Source organism: Pygoscelis adeliae, unplaced genomic scaffold, assembly GCF_000699105.1.
Source record: "Pygoscelis adeliae isolate BGI_AS28 unplaced genomic scaffold, ASM69910v1 Scaffold284, whole genome shotgun sequence".
Taxonomy (NCBI): domain Eukaryota; kingdom Metazoa; phylum Chordata; class Aves; order Sphenisciformes; family Spheniscidae; genus Pygoscelis; species Pygoscelis adeliae.
The window spans coordinates 670044-687062 of NW_008824671.1; the positions used below are offsets into that span (position 1 = coordinate 670044).

The 17019-nt window shown below is 42.6% G+C and overlaps 1 protein-coding gene across 2 annotated transcripts in view; it reads left to right on the forward strand.

Annotated features, from left to right (window-relative positions):
- LMNB2 (lamin B2) overlaps positions 1-17019 on the forward strand; it is a 36896-nt gene that overhangs the window by 860 nt on the left and 19017 nt on the right. For both annotated transcript variants that reach the window (XM_009322996.1, XM_009322998.1), the window contains exon 2: positions 11328-11464. In XM_009322996.1, coding sequence (XP_009321271.1) covers positions 11328-11464 — 137 coding nt within the window. The remainder of the gene's footprint in view (positions 1-11327; positions 11465-17019) is intronic.

The window sequence follows — 17019 nt, forward strand, 5'->3', positions numbered from 1 at the left end:
GGGCGCGGCGCCCCTCTGGCGGTAGGGTGGCGGTTGAAGTCGCACGCTACCCTTCGTGTTTCGGCCAAGCGAGGCGTGCAGCACGGAATACCGTTCTCGGGGTCCTCTGAGTCTTCGTGTAGGTCTCATCCGCTGCGGGCTGGTTCTTCGATGTAGTTTGTGGTCTGTTCTCTGTGCAGGCTGAGCCTTCTTGGTGTACTGGACCCCATGCTGAGCACATGCGTCCTGTGAATTATAGCAACCTGGGTGTTACTTTTTCTTTACTGTCCCTATCCTGATGGCTGATGTGATGACATGAAAAATTTGAAAGGGTTTAGACTAACTTTGCTTCTCACCGGAGAAAATCTTTCTTAGTCTCCACGAATGCCAGGAATCAAATCCTTGTAGTGTGAACTGCTCTTATCCGCTTCCTGTGATCTTGGAGGCAAAACTGGCTGATCCTTTTTCCTAAGCCATGTTTTGCTTTTCCCTTGTTGTATCTGCTTTCCCCCAGGACTCTCCTTCCCATATGGAGGAAGGATGTAGTCAGTGACACAGCTGGGGACAGTCCCACCCATCCTGTACCAGCCCAAACCCCCTCTACTCCATCTGTTGGAGGCAGTCTGCAAGGTAAGGTGTCCCACCTCTGAGGTGAAGTTAAACTTCTGTGGAAAGCCTGTAGATAACAGCCTTTACTGTAACTTGTGTGATGCAATGCATTGCTATGCCACTGTGTAGGCTTCCCCCCCCCCTTAAGGGTCTGGTTTAATGATGCTAGGGGTGGTGGGAGGAGGTTTTGATTTAGTTTAAGCAGACCAGATATGATAGTGTCTTGTTTTGGGAGTGGTTGGCCTACCTGCAATTAGTGTACACCCAGGATTGAAGTACCTTTAAAGTCCCTTTGTACCACTTAATGATATATTATAACTTCCACCTTTTCAAAATAACTAGATATTTCTAAACATAAAACATGGCTATATCACTTGTCCTGTGTGGAATCATGCTATAAACAAAGTAACCGTGTCTGGTTCAGGGAGCTTCAAGTTGTATGTAGATTGCTGGAGGCTAGAAGGAGTATGCATTTTAAATGTAGGAGGCAGAATGTAATTCTATTGACAGCACACATGTAACGAGTAAGAATAGGACAAGCAGAAAACAGATATAATCTAATGAGATTTTTAATATGAACGTAAACCAACTCCTAGTAGCAGTTCTGTGTGTTAGCAATTCTGGAAAAATACTCTGATGCAGTAATTGGAAAATAAACTTGAGGATTTTGATAATAAAATATTTTGCTTACTTTGTTCTTGAGCTTTCCTTCTTCACTTTTCTTCCAGACTTCAAAAAAAGTCCTAATTCTTAAACACATTCTAACAAACTTTGTCAGGATTCCTCAAGCTCTTCTTTGACACGTCAGAGACAACGTGAGATACTTTAGCTGGTCTCTGGACCACATTTATTAAATGCTTCCCCCATCCCTTTAGGACAGCTTATTTATTCTTTATATATATCCAGAAAAGGAGACCTTGTAGTCTTACTGTTTTGGTGCAGGATAGTGGACAGCAGTTTAGGACTGTGGGAGCAGTAAAACTTCAGATAGCTGTCAGATTTTGGATTTACTGGAATGGGAGAATCCTGTCCTTTCACTTTCAGGGCCAATCTAGTAAACAGGCTTTTCTGCTCACAATTCAGTTTTCTTGTTACACTGTTAGAATTTGTGTTCATAAAATGATTAGGCTTAGCATGAAATAAGATATTAATTAAAAATAAACCCTCCAAACCTCACAAAAAAAAACCCCAAAACCAAACAAACCCCAAAGCAACTCTAACTTGTGTGTAGAAGCACAGTTAAGAGTAGTCCAGTGATATTGGCATACTGTTCTGGGTACATCATTATGTGTTTATATGAGCTCTACATGCTTAAAATAGACTATTTTCTCTTCCCAGGGTGTTCAAGATGAAAATTCCCCTTGGTTGTCCTCAACTGTGTGTAAATTTGACTCTGATTCTTTTTTTTTAGCTGTCTAAATATTCTAACATTTTTGGCTTATTTGTGGTAGTGGCAGGGAACGTCATCTGCCACTGTGGTAGGTGGAATGATGTATGTTGTGGGATGGCAAGCAGGAGTGACTGCTCACCAGTGGGCTTGTATGTTAACACCTGAGACTTTTGCCTTGAGAGCAGGTGATGGCTCCATAATCCAAGGCAAATGGGAGGTTGAGGATTGCTATGACAAGCAGTAGACAAGAGCATGGCATCATGAGAGAGATGTTTGTCACTCCAGTATCCCACAGTGACCACGTCTGAGAAAGGGACTGGGGTGAGACCATTACTAACATCCTCTCCCCCCACCCCTTCATGCATGGGAACAAAGCGTTGGCATTTCTGATCTTGTTCTCAAAGCTCTGGTTTAGGGGAACATCTTCTAGATGAGAGAAGTTCTGCTGATGCTGTTCAGGCAAGGACCATAGTCACTGTTCTGCTAGAGACTCTTTAATCATCAGCTGATCAGGATGTTCTTTTTCCTCATTGTTTTAATCACTAATCTGCAGAAGATAGAAGAAAGCAGCCTCTTTCTCCTCCTCTGTTGGGCAATCTCCTTAGTTTAGTTCCAAGTTAGTGCAGACCACAGCTGCACCTTGGAACAAAAAACTCCTGTTGCTCTTTTTGAGGAACACAGGGCTGCCACCTCTTAACAGTGGAGAAAAGGAACTTTGTAGAAGTTGAGATTCATCTCTAGTCCTTTACTAATTATAGCCCTTTTTCCTGCTTTCCCTAACCCTGTCCAATGCTGTTCTACCTTTACTTGTATGCAGTAGACCTCTAGAGAAATAAGAATGTATACAGTAAGCCCTCAGACAAATACAAAAAAAATATTTTGCCTGTGTAGCTGGGGGAACCTGTAATTGTCCTCATTCTTTCTCTGTTTGCTCTCTTGCATGTATCCCCTTGTGTAGCTTAGTCTGTGACAGAAATTTAGCTCATCCCCTTGTTTTTCTATCTTCCTAGTATAGGACTGATGCTGTTCTCACTGTGTTGGGGTCACTTACAATAACCTAACTTATGAGGCTAGGAGGGGGAATACTGGACGGACTAAGAGGAAAAGAGTCCTAGAGCTCTCCTCAATTCCCTTTCTACTAACTCCCTGCCCTCCCCTGCAGTGCTTATGACTGCAGCCTTCCAGAAAAGATGTTTTGATGGGCATGGGAGGGGTTACTACACTGTTCTGAGGACGTCCCACTGTTTGCACCCACAGAAAGGAGAAGTAGGGGAGGAGAAAAGAGAAGATCCTTGGGAGCCTCAGCCACTGACAGCAATTGCCCTTGTGCGAAAAGCAGTATCTATAGGGGTTCCCTCTTCACCTATGTCTTCCCAGCTCTGTGGGTATGATTGCAGGTGGCTGCAATCTTGTATGTCACAGCCATCAGAACTTTCACTGTAGTCTCACCTGGTCTCCACTTATCTGCCAGTACTGCAGCTACTGTGCCCTTCGTGTGCACCATGTGTAGTTACCAGTTATCATGATCAGGATATGTGGGTCTGGTGTTGCCTAGTTGACACCTGCAAAATACATATTTGGATGCTGCTGTGGATCGTGGGTCACTCAAGAGTTGTGGCCTCCAAGACATGGAGTTAAATCATCTTCTGGCACTACAGACATCATCTGGGAGGTGATAGTGGTGATATGCAACACACATCTTCATTGTTCTTGACAACTTGACTCATTGATGTTCTTGGTGAGTCTGAGCCATAGGTGACTGGCAGTCTTTCGTCAATCCATAACTGGGTGAATAAGAACATATTGAGCCACACCTGGTGGGAATACACTTATGTTTTGTACATTAATGCATGTTAATGAGATTAATGTTTCATTGCCAAATTTATCTGGACTCACTTGTGGTTGGATGGGGCATGCTTCTTGCCTAGCATGTAGGTTCATTGCTGTCTTGGCATGTTCCCTGTGTCTTCTTTGAGTGACATCTTGCAGCTTTTCTCAAGTGATTGCTGTGGGAGGGTCTGTGTTCGTGTGTCTGTCCTTGAACTGAGCACAGTGAGCTTTGTTGAGTGCTCCCAGCACAGGTTGGTAGGTTAAAGAGCATCCAGCAGTCCTGCCTTTCAGACTGTGCTATGGAAACATCTCTTTTTTCTTGTTCTCCACATGCACTGTTTCCTTGTCCGCTGTGTTCCCCAATTACAAACTTGCAGGCTCTTTTGCCAGCAAAAGAGGGGAAAAAAGTGAAAGCGCATTCATAGTGCAATTCGTAGGGTGTTCAGCTTGGCCTCTGTGCAGGAAGAGCAGGCTTGGGTGCACATTGACATGTAGTGGATCAGGCTGCAGCCTGTCTTCTGGTTCCTGATGAACTCTGTTTTGAGGCTTTAGCTTTGTTTCTTCCATCGCTTTCAGATGGGGAGGGTATGTTTTCAGGGTGGAGGGACCCATTTGCTGGCCTAACCTGTCATCTGTGGACGTTTGCTGCTTCCCAGGGGCTTGCATTCTGGATATTGTAGAGAGGCTACTGAGGCTCACTTGGCCGTGTGACTGTTATCCCTGCTGCTCTTCTGTGTAGGCACCAGTGATACTGGCAGGGGTGGCCTGAAAAGTATCAAACATGACTACATGGCTCTGGATGATTGTTAATGGCACGGGGGTCCAGGTGGTGTGGGGAGGGAGAAGGGTTTGAGGATGGCTGAGCAGCTCCTGCAGAATGACACTGGATTGCACAACTGCTGTTGGCCACAGGATTTTGGTTTCTGTGACCATGGAACCGTCTTTCAGGAGTGATGACTGCTTCAAAGAGACAGGATCCACCTGACTAAGTAGGGCAAATGTATCTTTGCTAATCAACCTGCTAAGAACAACTTTAAACTGGGAATGATGGGGGAGGGAGAGATTCCTCTCCTGTAAGATCAGGTGAGGAAGTGATGGATGGGGTAAGCAAGCAAAAGGGCTGGGGTTACGTGAACAGAAGAGAAAGCAACAGAAAAAGAATGAAATGGAAACACCCCAAGCATGTAAAGAAGGAAGTGCCTACAGAACAGCCTTGTGGGGAAAGCTCTCCTGTCCTTCCTGGGGAATCATCACGCTTGGGTGCCTCTCTGAAATGCCTGTAACACTAATGTGTGCAGCATGGGCAACAAACAGGGGGAATGAGAAGTCTGTGGGCAGTTACAGAACTATGATCTCATTGGGATCAGGGATAGCTCACATGATTAGAGTGCTATGACGGATGAGTACAGGAAGGTGAGGAGGGGGCGTTGCCCTTTATGTGAGAGAGCAGTGGGAATGCCTGGACCTCTGCCTAAGGACAGGTTATGAGCTAGCTGAGAGCTTGTTGGTCAGGATTAGTGGGGTAGACCAAGATGGGTGATGTATGTGTCTGCTACTGACCTGATCAAGAAGAGGAGGTAAACGAGGCCTCCTTCAGCCAACTGGAAGAAGCCTCACATGCCCCAGTCTTCGTGCTCTCCTGGACTTAATAAATAACGAAGAACTGGTCAGGGATGTAAGGTCAGGGCAGTGACCATGAGACAGTGGAGTTCAGGATCTTTAGAGGATGGAGCAGAGCAAAAAGCAGGACCACAACCCTGGACATCAGGAGAGTAGACTTTAGCCTCTTCAGGGCTCTGCTTGGAAGAATTGCATGGCTTACAGCCCTGGAGAGAAAAGGGATCCATGACAGCTGGATTGATATTCAGGGATAACCTCCTCCAAGCTCAAGACTGGTCCATCCCAACAGTCAGGAAATGGAGCAAAGGTGGCAGGAGACCTGTATGGATGAGCAAGGAGGTCCTGACTGAACTCAGACATAAGGAAGGCTGATGTACTCAATGACTTCTTGTGGTCAGACCAGCCTTCAGGAATCCCAGGCCCCTGAGACCAGAGGGAAGGTCTGGCACAAGAAAGACTTACTCTTGGTAGAGGAGGATCAGGATAGGGAATGTCTAAACAAACTGGACAGAAGTCCATGGGACCTGATGTGTTGTACTCATGAGTGCTGAGCTGTCATGCTCATCTTCAAGAGGGGCAAGAAGGAAGATCCAGGGAACAGGATCAATCAACCTCACCTCAATTCCTGGAAGGTGATGTCTCTTTGTGTCTTTTTTTCTTCTCCATGCCTGCTTGGACTCTGCATGGCCTCTGTAGGAGCCTTTGGTGGGGGATGTTGTTCAAGCCTTTTGGGAGTCCAGGCAGTCTGCCTGGACTTAGCTCAATCTCCCCTTTCTGAATGCTTGTTGACTTTTCAAACCCTCGTTCATGTGCTTGTTCCCTTGTCCACTGCTTCCCTTTAAAAAAGCCATACTGTGTGACTGTTTTTTTCCACTCTGTTGTGCTTATGCACGTACCCACTAATTCTCTTCTTTTTTTGTTTACCGGATCTGTTGTGAATACCTGCTCCCTGGTTGACTGAGCAACTCCAGTAGGCTGTGAAACTTTTATTTTGCACAAGTCATATTGATTCTTCCTCAGTATGACTGTTACGCATGTGCCCTGTAATTCTGTTCTTCAGGTTAATGTCTACTGTACTGCCATGGACTTCAGAGTTTAGTGATAGGTAGTTCCCATTTTAGAAACTTGTATGGCATGAGCCATCTTCTAATTCTCTAGTACAAAGTGAACTCTAAATGAGAGCTTAAATAACATTCTGATTGATTTAGTTCAAAAAGTGGGCTTTAAAAAGCTGTTAATGCTTTCTAAACATGATGATTTGTTACGGCTTGTTTTGTTGATCTGTTCTACAATACTTTCAAATGATGCTTAAGTGCAGAAATCTCTTAAAGATTCCTCTAATGCAAATATAAGTAAAAAAACCCAACCCCAAAAGATATGTTTTCATTGCATTTTTTTTTACATGGTTCTTCTACCTAAACTGATTGACTTAGGGCCCTAGACTCTCATGTATGCCTTTTTCATGAGCAGAGCAAGAGTAATTACCTTCTACACTATTCATGAGTTGTTCTCCAAACTTCATTTTTTTGGCTTGCCGTGTTGTATTGTGATTAATGGAAGTCATGATCAATTTTATTTTTCTCGCCTGTACATGACATCAGCTTTTTTGAAAAATGCTTTACTATGTCTCATATCCTCATTTTGATCATCTTAAAATATTTTGTATATGTGGTCTTTTTAGCCTACGATGATGTCTTTATACAATATCTTGCTTTCTAGAAAGATTTTATTCTTAACTGCTTCTTTTGCTTGTTTTAACAAATACCTCAGTGTTCCCTAGTTGCCACGCTGAAACAATTGCAACAGTTGTAGATTTCTTTTTTTTTTTTTTTTTTGCTTCTCTTGCTTCTGCAAGGATGCTGAAACCAAGTCAACTGAGGTTCTTGACAGTATCTTGGCAAATCTGCTCCTATGTGCTGCTGAGAACCAGGTGAAGCGTTGCTTTCTCTCTCGTGGCTTCCTGGATTAGCCACTCCATGGCACTCACTGCTAGCGTATGAAAATATGGCTCAGGTATCGCCTCCTGGATTACAGCTTGGACTAACTGAAACCTGTTAGAATGACTGCATTTTCTGCCTCTCTGATCCCCTGTAATGTCCATGTTTTCCTTTGTAGGTGGAGGTCAATAATCGCTGTGTAAATCAATGTTGTTTCTCTGTATTCTGAATGCTGCTTGCAGTTCTCTTAGTCTATTTTAAAACATCTAGAGCTTGGAAAAAGTGTGTAAAGATGAGCAGAGCAGCAGAATAATTTCTGACCAGGAGCAAATCTGGAAAAGAGATGAGAAGAAACCTGAGGTCTCTAGGTCACAAGTCCAAACAAAGAGATTTGTCTAGGAAGCAAATATTCAGCATTTCTCAACACAAAAACTAAAGGCATGAAATGAAATTATCAAGCAGTAGGTCTTAATCCTCCAGTTGTGCTTGTATGATGCTCTCTGATGTTGTAGAAATGAAAAGCTAAAGAGATTTACAAAAGGATTAGATAAATTAACAGTATTTGGTGACTACTGGTTTTTGGTGCCTGGAAGCCATTTTTGGCTCAGAAGTTTTTTTTTTTATTTTTAGAAGCTGGGAGTATATGTAAGTGAAGAATATTGTATGTTTGCCTCGTTCTCTATACTTTTTCCCTTCAGCATTTGATACCAGCTGTTCTTACTGGCTTACACTGGAAGGATTGGCGTAGGCTTCAAGGATGAGTTTGTATCTTTCTCAGATGTGGGGAGCAGGAGGCAATGGGTTGTGGTAACCCAAGCAAAATGATGAGAAACAACGAATGAAGGAAGGAATTTGAATGATAGATTTTACTGATAGAAGATGACAAAAAATGGAAGATGTCGTCAGACAGGTTCTCTTGTATCCAGTATTCTTTGGGAGTGTTCAAGGACAGGTAGACACTGTCTGGTGGCACTCAACTCAGTGTGATGAGATAAAGAACCAGAAATGGGCTTCACAGTTGCAAGATGCGTTTATTCAACTTCCTTTTCTTGTTGCTGTGGATACTGGCTGTTGTTCCTATTGACTTTTTTTTTGTCCAGAAGGGGCATGTGAGGCTTATCCTAGGAGGTCCTGCTTTGGTTTAACAGCACCTTTTTAAGAATGTCTGGAAGTGTCACTGTACTAGAGACCAAACTGAGTAGCAAATGTAAAGTGGTTTAAAAAAGAGTGGGTAGAAGATGTCTGTAGAGTCAAAACAAAGCAAAATCATAGGTGTGCACTAAACAGAGGCACTTCTGGGACTGTACTTCTCTGGTGATTTTCAGAGTCAGTAGACTCTGTTCCTTCCACCAGAACAGAGTTTGAGAGGTGATGGTTTCAGGGAACAGAAATACTTTCCAGAATTTTCTCAGTGCTGGGGTAGAAGGGTGCTTTCAATGAATAACCTGTCTTGGGCTGGAAGTGTTGTCAAGCACGTAATACCGGGCTAGCTCAGCTAAGCTGGTACTACTTACTTTCCTTTGAGCTTACTGCTGCATTTGGTTCTCTCTTCTCGACCAGTGCTGAAAATAAACAAGATGTTATTTTTTATGATCTAGAAAGACCGGCTTGAACTGTCCTCCAGTTCAGTTTGATTATCTAAAACTTTTGTCAATGTTGTTATGAATCCATATTCTCTTTGCATCCAGTTGTTAGAGTTCTGGTGAGGTTTGGTTGTTGTTTGGGTTTTTCTGCAGTGATTGAAGGTGTTGCTGCTCCCAGCTGTCTGCTGCCTCCCTGTGCTGGAAGCTGCAGTATATCCTTATGTCTCAGTTATTTCTGTTTGCTCAGTGCGTTAGCTTAAAGTTCTAGTGAAAGTGGCTTTTTGACTAACACTTTGGACTGTGAATTGGACATGTGTGTTTCCTTTTCATGTTTGTTACTGGAATAAGAGCAGAGAAGAGGTTAACATGCTGCAGGAGAAAAATACATACTAAGCCACCACAACTGGTTATGCCATGAATGAATCGGTCCTTTCTAATTAAGAAGCACAGTCTCTGGTTCTCTTTTTACCAACAGGTTCTGAAACGGCTTTCATCATGCAGTGTTTAGCTCCATCTAGCTATAGTCTCTCTATGCAGGAATTACAGTAAGTGTTTATTCTCTGTTCAGAATATTGTTTTGGTGGTGGTAAGCTCTGTATTGGCTGTAATGCCTCAAAAGCATAAATTATTTACTGCCTGTTGTAAGTATCACACTAGCAACACCTTTTTGTGACAGTAGTCACAAAAACCTAGGGAAAAAGGCTTTCTCCTTTGTACCTTGACATGCAATTCCAGTTTATGCCCTGGAGTACTGGGAAGGGATTTGTCCTTGTGTCCTGCACTGTGATTTAGTGTGTGTCTCTGAACCTACAGCAATAGAGCCCCAAGTTCCTGGTAGATGTCCTAGGGCAAGGATTTTAGCACATTTAAGAGTTGAAGGGCAGATGGTCTAAAGAAGGGCCGGCATTAACGGAGTATTGTAGATGCAGTACCTGATGGTGCAGAATCAGTGCTTGGCCTTTGTGCAATTGTATTGTGTATTGCAATTTGCAAATACTGTGTTTTCGCTCAAGGGTCATCCATAATGAAAGGCTTTACAGCCTTAAAATCTCCTTTTTTTTTTTTTTTTTCCTTGGCATTGTGGAGTACTGTATAAAAGAGTTCAGTATAACCATGGTACACTTCATAGAACTTCCTAAATTTTGTAACTGATAATACAGAGTTGTGTTGGCTTGTGCTGTAGACAACCTCTGACTATGAGCTAGGAAAAAAAAAAAAACAAACAACAACAACCCAAAACTTAAGTTGAATAAAGCTTGAAAGAATTCTTTAAAGAAGTAAGATTGCATGGATAGACAGCCAAGTCATTTCTGGTATGTGGTATGCTTGTAAATTAAGGCTTCTCAGCCCTCATACTGTCATATTTTGGTTAATTTCAGAAGTTTTATGAGAATATAGTCTATCAGGAACTTAATTATATCCTGATTGCTTTTAATCAGTCTTTTTGAAGACCAGATGGTTGAGTCTGTCATTGGTGCTGCTCTGATGTTGAAATAGGCGTTCCTAGGAATAGCATAGTTTGCTTTCTTGTTTCTACATTTTTTGCTTTGTTATGAAATTTCTCTTCCTAAAGTTGGTGCATTCTGGTTTTGGCTCTTCTCACTCCCTGATTGCTCTGTTACTAATGTAAATTCAGAAATAGTTGTTCTGGTATCCTCTCATAGAAGCAGTAGCAGCAATCTTATACGGTCTTGACATTTAGCTATCTGATACACCTTTCAAATTAATCTTGCATTCTAAAAAAAAATAAAGGTGTGGAAGACTTTGAGGTGCCTTGCTGTAGTCTGAATACCTGATTATGTAATATATTGAGTTGGGACAGGGAGAAGTCTGTAGATCCTTATCCTCTGAGGTAGAGAACAGGAGTGGAAGCTCATCTCTGAACAGTTCACCTTTCTGTAGTTCATCTAGTTTCAGATTCTTTTTAGCTTTATAGTGCAAGAGCAGCAGAGTCAAATTGGGTCTTGGACCTGTATTCTACTAAATAAGTCTATCGTCATTTATCTTTAAGTGATACTACTGTTTAAAAAAAACTCCCAAAGCAGCAGTATAGGAAATGAGGGTGAATAATTTAAGATCTGGTTGTAGGGTGTACTGATCTGCTTCAGTTTATCTCTTTGGAAGACTTGCACACTTCAAACATAGTATGTTTTGTTATGTTCCACTGGGAATAAAAATGAAATCTTGTCTTTGGGACTAGATCACATCTAATTGTAGGTGCATATTAATTGAAAATGTTCAATATAGAATGTTCTTAAACAACAGAAAACATATCATACACCCTTTTTTCAAAGAAAGCTATGTGAAACCTGGTGCTGTGTTTCAGTTCTTTGATAGTCTTTGGGATGTTCTCATATCTGAATTCTTCTTTCCCTTTAGGTGAGTGGAATCAAGAGTCTCTATGAGTCTGAACTGGCTGATGCTCGAAGAGTTCTGGATGAAACTGCCAAAGAGAGGGCTAGATTGCAGATTGAAATAGGAAAACTGAGAGCAGAACTTGAGGAGTTCAATAAAAGGTAAGGAAAGTCCTGCATGATGCTTTTTTTTTTTTAAATTAGAATGGGCAATATTTGCAGTGGGAATGATACTATTGATGCTTCTTAAAATGCCTTTTGCAAGCATTGCAGATCACTGAGAAGATACAGGCTTGTCAGAAGGAAATTCCTCAGCTTGTTGGTACAACTAGTCAGAGCAGATAATCTGACCAGTATATACACAAATGTGTTTGTAGATAAAAGATTAATATACTGTGATTTGAGCAATTCAGACATCTAGACGCTGAAATGATCGGTTGTGCCTGTTTCTGTCCTGTTGTACCTCTCCTTATGTGAGCATGCACATGTGCAGCTGCTTGGTAAACTGGATTGAGCAACTGATCTAGATTAAAATTGACCCATCCAAGGAAGGTTAATTTTTAAATATTATCAGTTTTATTGTCTGGTTCGCTGTACTGACTGATGGCAGAAATGAAGGAAAAGGGTGGCCCTGAGCAATTCGGGAATATGGAAGCAGTGTTGCCTTGAAAACACATGAAGCTACAATGTAAATGTGCTGGAAAAGGACCTTGTACCAACTACACTTTTAAAAACTGCTGTTCAGTCTGCGTCAAAGAGAATTGGCCTAATAAACTGGCTACTGAAGCCAAATGTAATCCATTATTTCTATTCCCACCAGGGAGTTTTTGTAATCAAATACTGTTTAGCAGTTGAAATTTCATTTTAAAATGAATATATGTGGTGGCAAAATTTTTTTTTTTTTTGCTTCTGATTGAATTTTGGTACCTATTTTAGTAGACAAGTTTTGGGAGTTAGAGATTTTTCCTGAGCATGTCAGTATGTACATCACCTGTATATGAACGTTGTTGGCCATAAAGTTGCTTTTAATCCAGCAGTGCCAGTACAGGCGTGCTGTAAGTCTCCTATCTTGCCTTCATTTGCATCTAAGTGGTTATAAAAGGAATGAAGTGTTTCCCTCCCTTGTGTTTTTTCTGACTAGCTAGTTGATTTATGATGAAGTATTTCTTGTTTTCTCTGTAAACTTTGCTATATCACTGGATCTTCATTTTCTATGCTGGGCCTTCTTGTTGAAGTCAGCCATCAGAGATATTTTGTGGACTTCGACGCTAAAATAACTGTCCAAATATGAAATCGCTATAGTGTAAGCATCTCTATTTGAGTAAGTCACTGTAAGGCCAATTGAACTTGGTGCCCAGTTCATACCAAAGATATGCCTGCATGTGGTCAGATGACCTGTGTGCTAAAATTTATGGATTCGGTTAGCTAGGCCTTTGTTAACCATAAAGACCCTATGGTAACTAGGTCAGACATAAAACCCTAAAGTTAAGTGAGATGAATACCACCCACCCCTACTGTGATGTTCCTCTTGGGACTGATTTCCCTCTTAAAAGCCTTAGGCCAGCAGTCTTGCCGTTTATTGCAGATAATATATTTTGCATGGCAGTTGGTGTTACATGGCCAGCAAGGTTGTCTCTCTTGTCTCGGTGATACCAAATACTCTGCTTGCTTGGCTTTAATACTCCGCTTGCTTTAAAAGCAAGCTCCAAAAGAGAGCAGCACTGGTAACTGGGAATTTGATTCATATCTCCTGTTCTGCAAGATGGTTATTTCTATATTTTGATTAAGGTATCCTTGTCAGAAGTATCTTAACTTGGCAGCTAATGACAATCAGTGCCAATTGATTCTGGTTCTTTAGGCTTTTGATAGTGCTGAGAGATTTTACAAATACCTTGTAGAATGTTGTGCACTTAAAGTGATGGAGATGGTATTTTCCCTTGGGTCATTTCCCTTGCCCTTTGTTTGGACAATTGAGTTGCCCCTTACCAGTCACTTCAATCACTGGTTAATACTGTCAGACTAGTTTCAAACATTTTTTTGTTTTCTGAGATAGACTAACTACGAGGAAAACATACCTGGTTTTCCCTCTGTTGTTACAGTTCATAGGAGTAGAATTGAATTCTTCCTTGGCTTGAAAGTTTCTTTTACCAGATTGCTTCCAGTCCCTTGAGGTGCTTATAATGTACTTGGAGTGTTCTCAGGGTCCACATGGGTCATGTGGAAAGTTATACTTGTGACATGGCCAGATTTTAAATGTGATTCTTGCAAACGCAGCTTTTAAAAGCCTGTTGGCACAGTGTCCACTTGACATCTAGGTCATGACTGAAGTCCTCCCTGCCCATGCTGACAGTCAGATGGTGCTTCTCACAGGTCAAGTTTGCTCCAGTGCTTTGAGAACTGTGTATAGTGGAAGAGTAGGTTAGTATGTAATTTTATGTTAACTATGATTACCTCAGTCTCTCTTTCAAGCTCATGACTAAGGAGAGTCTTAAGGATGCCAGCACAGTCTGGCCAGGAGGGATCCCAGACGTTGCCACTTCATTGTTTGCTTGGAATAGGTTGGGTTGCTGGGGCAGGAGACAATAGACTTCTGTCTTGGGACATCTCTCCTCTGGTCTCCCATGTGAGAGAGGGAGAAGAAAAGGGATAGTTGGAGTAGGCAGAGTAGAGAAAACATTGGCTTGAAAGAATATCTGGGAAATGTTTCCTCAACATTAGACTGAATTGAATTTTAGTTGCTGAGCCACAGGCTTGCAGGGCTTTTCTAGGTATAGGATCCAAATATAGCCAACCCACTGCTTCAAAGAGCTGACTTCCCCTTTCTGTTTTCTCCTAAAGCCTGGGTTTGTGAACATGGAAAGCCCTTTCCCGAAGGCACTGAGGATGCTCCAGGGAGGTCACAGGGTGTGGTTGAGTATGGTGACATCAGGCCTAGTTTGTGTCCAAAGGAGCCTGAGGCTTACCCTGCTCTTAGTTTGTTCCTGAGGCTGTTTACTTGCACAACTCCAATAGATTTCGGAAGTAGCTGACCAACCTGCAGCAAGACCCTTGGTTGGTACACAAGGATTTACCAGTCATGTTCCTATTAATACAGCCCAGGATGCCTTTAGCCTTCTTTGCTTCTGTGCCCTGCTGGTTCATAGAATCATAGAATAGTTTGGGTTGGAAGGGATCTTTAAAGGTCATCTAATCCAACCCCCCTGCCGTGGGCAGGGACATCTTCAACTAGATCAGGTTGCTCAGAGCCCCATCCAACCTGACCTTGAATGTTCCCAGGGATGGAGCATCTATCACCTCTCTGGGCAACCTGGGCCAGTGCTTCACCACCCTCGTTGTAAAAAAATTTCTTCCTTATATCTAGTCTGAATCTCCTCTCTTTTAGTTTAAAACCATTACCCCTTGTCCTATCACAAGAGGCCCTTCTAAAAAGTCTGTCCCCATCTTTCTTACAAGCCCCCTTTAAGTATTGGAAGGCCGCAGTAAGGTCTCCCTGGAGCCTTCTTTTCTCCAGGCTAAACAACCCCAACTCTCTCAGCCTGTTGTCACAGGAGAGGTGTTCCATCCCTCTGATCACTTTTGTGGCCCTCCTATGGACCCACTCCAACAGGTCCATGTCTTTCTTGTACTGCGGACTCCAGAGCTGGATGTGGTACTCCGGGTGGGGTCTCCCCAGAGCGGAGTAGAGGGGGAGAATCACCTCCCACAGCACATCTCGAGCAACAGGCTGAGGGCCCTTGCTGGCACCCTGTCCCTCTAACCTTGGCGTGTCGTCCCACAGCTTGTCATGGGCAAGCCTGATATTATCCCCTCCCCCTTCAAATCTAGTTTAAGTAATGTGCAACTGTAATTTCTTTAGAGGGAGCTTTGTCATAGAGTGAAACTAGTTTTGGTTCCAAGTTATTGATTCATCTGCAGAAGATAGGGAGGAGCTGTTGGTTAAGATGTTAGCATCCATACACATTTCAATTCAGTTTGCAAATGAATAATGGGATATATGGTTTCCTGACCTTACAAGTGGGATTCAGATGCCTGAACATCAATGTCTCTTGCACTGTAGACATTGTCAGTTATCCTGTGCTATGGTACGAACCTCCCATGGGTCCTTTTTGTGTCATACATGCCAGTACAATGTGGATGTTGCAGATACCCCAGGGATTAAGTTGAAGCATCCAAATCTTAACTAAACTTAAAAGGGTTTCCTGTGAGGGCGGTCTTCTGTGAAAATACCTTAATTTTCCAATCACTGCCTTCATTGTTGTCATAAAACTGCCTGTGTTTTTTAATTGTTTTTGTGTTGTGGGTGTTTTTTGTTGGGGGGGTTGGGGGGTTTTTTGTGTTATTCACAATACACACATTTCTGATTGTCCTTTACCATGTTCTTTGATCAGCAGTCAAGTTACAATCAATGATCAGGTTTCAAATGTAAATTAAGAAACAGAAAACACTTTAAGGTAGGGGCCTTCACATTGCTTGGGACAATTGTTTTGCAATGAAAACTAGTAGATAAAATTATATGTTATTATTTACTTTTGTTGCAAGATGCCAGTAGAATAAGAAACATCCTGAAAAGAAATTGAACATGAGACTTGTTTAGGAAAAAAAAAAGCAGCCTTTTTTCTAATGTGAAAAACCAACCAACCAAAACATGTGTGGTGTGGTTGATACTCTAGAGGGAAGGGATGCCATCCAGAGGGACCTTGACAGGCTTGAGAGGTGGGCCTGTGTGAACCTCATGAAGTTCAACAAGGTCAGGTGTAAGGTCCTGCACCTGGGTTGGGGCAATCCCAAACATGGATAAAGGTGGGGCGATAAGTGGATTGAGAGCAGCCCTGCAGAGAAGGACTTTGGGGTATTGGTGGATGAAAAACTGAATATGAACTGGCAATGTCCGCTCGCAGCCCAGAAAGCCAACTGTATCTTGGGCTGCATCAGAAGAAGCATGGCCAGCAGGTCGAGGGAGGTGACTCTCCCCCTCAGCTCTGGGGAGACCCCACCGGAGTACTGTGTTCAGTTCTGGGGCCCCCAGCATAAGAAAGACGTGGACCTGTTGGAGTGGGTCCAGAGGAGGGCCACAAAGATGACTGGGGACTGGAGCACCTCCAATATGAGGACAGGCTGAGGGAGTTGGGGTTGTTTAGCATGGAGAAGAAAAGGCTCCAGGGACACCTTATAGCAGCCTTTCAGTAACTAAAGGGGGTCTACAGGAAAGATGAGGAGGGACTCTTTATCAGGGAGTGTAGTGATAGGACAAGGGGTAACAGTTTTAAACTGAAAGAGGGTACATTTAGATTAGATATTAGGAAGAAATTCTTTACCGTGAGGGTAGTGAGACGCTGGAACAGGTTGCCTAGAGAAGTTGTGGATACCACATCCCTGGAAGTGTTCAAGATCAGGTTGGGTGGGGCTTTGAGCAACCCAGTCTAGTGGAAGGGGCCTTGGAACTAGGTGATTTTTAAGGTCCCTTCCAACCCAAACCATTCTATGTATCTTACAACATGTACAATACATACATGTATGTACAATTAGTACCTTGAACACAACTCATTAATTTAGAATTTTTTCTATGGAGCCAAGTTCATAATTAGGTTCATAAAGCAGTTAGATAGTTTCACTTTATAAAAAGTTGTTGTAGTTTAACTTCAGCCAGCAATTGAGCACTCCACAGCCGTTTGCTCACTCTCCCCCACCCCCGGTGGGATGGGGGAGAGAATCGGAAG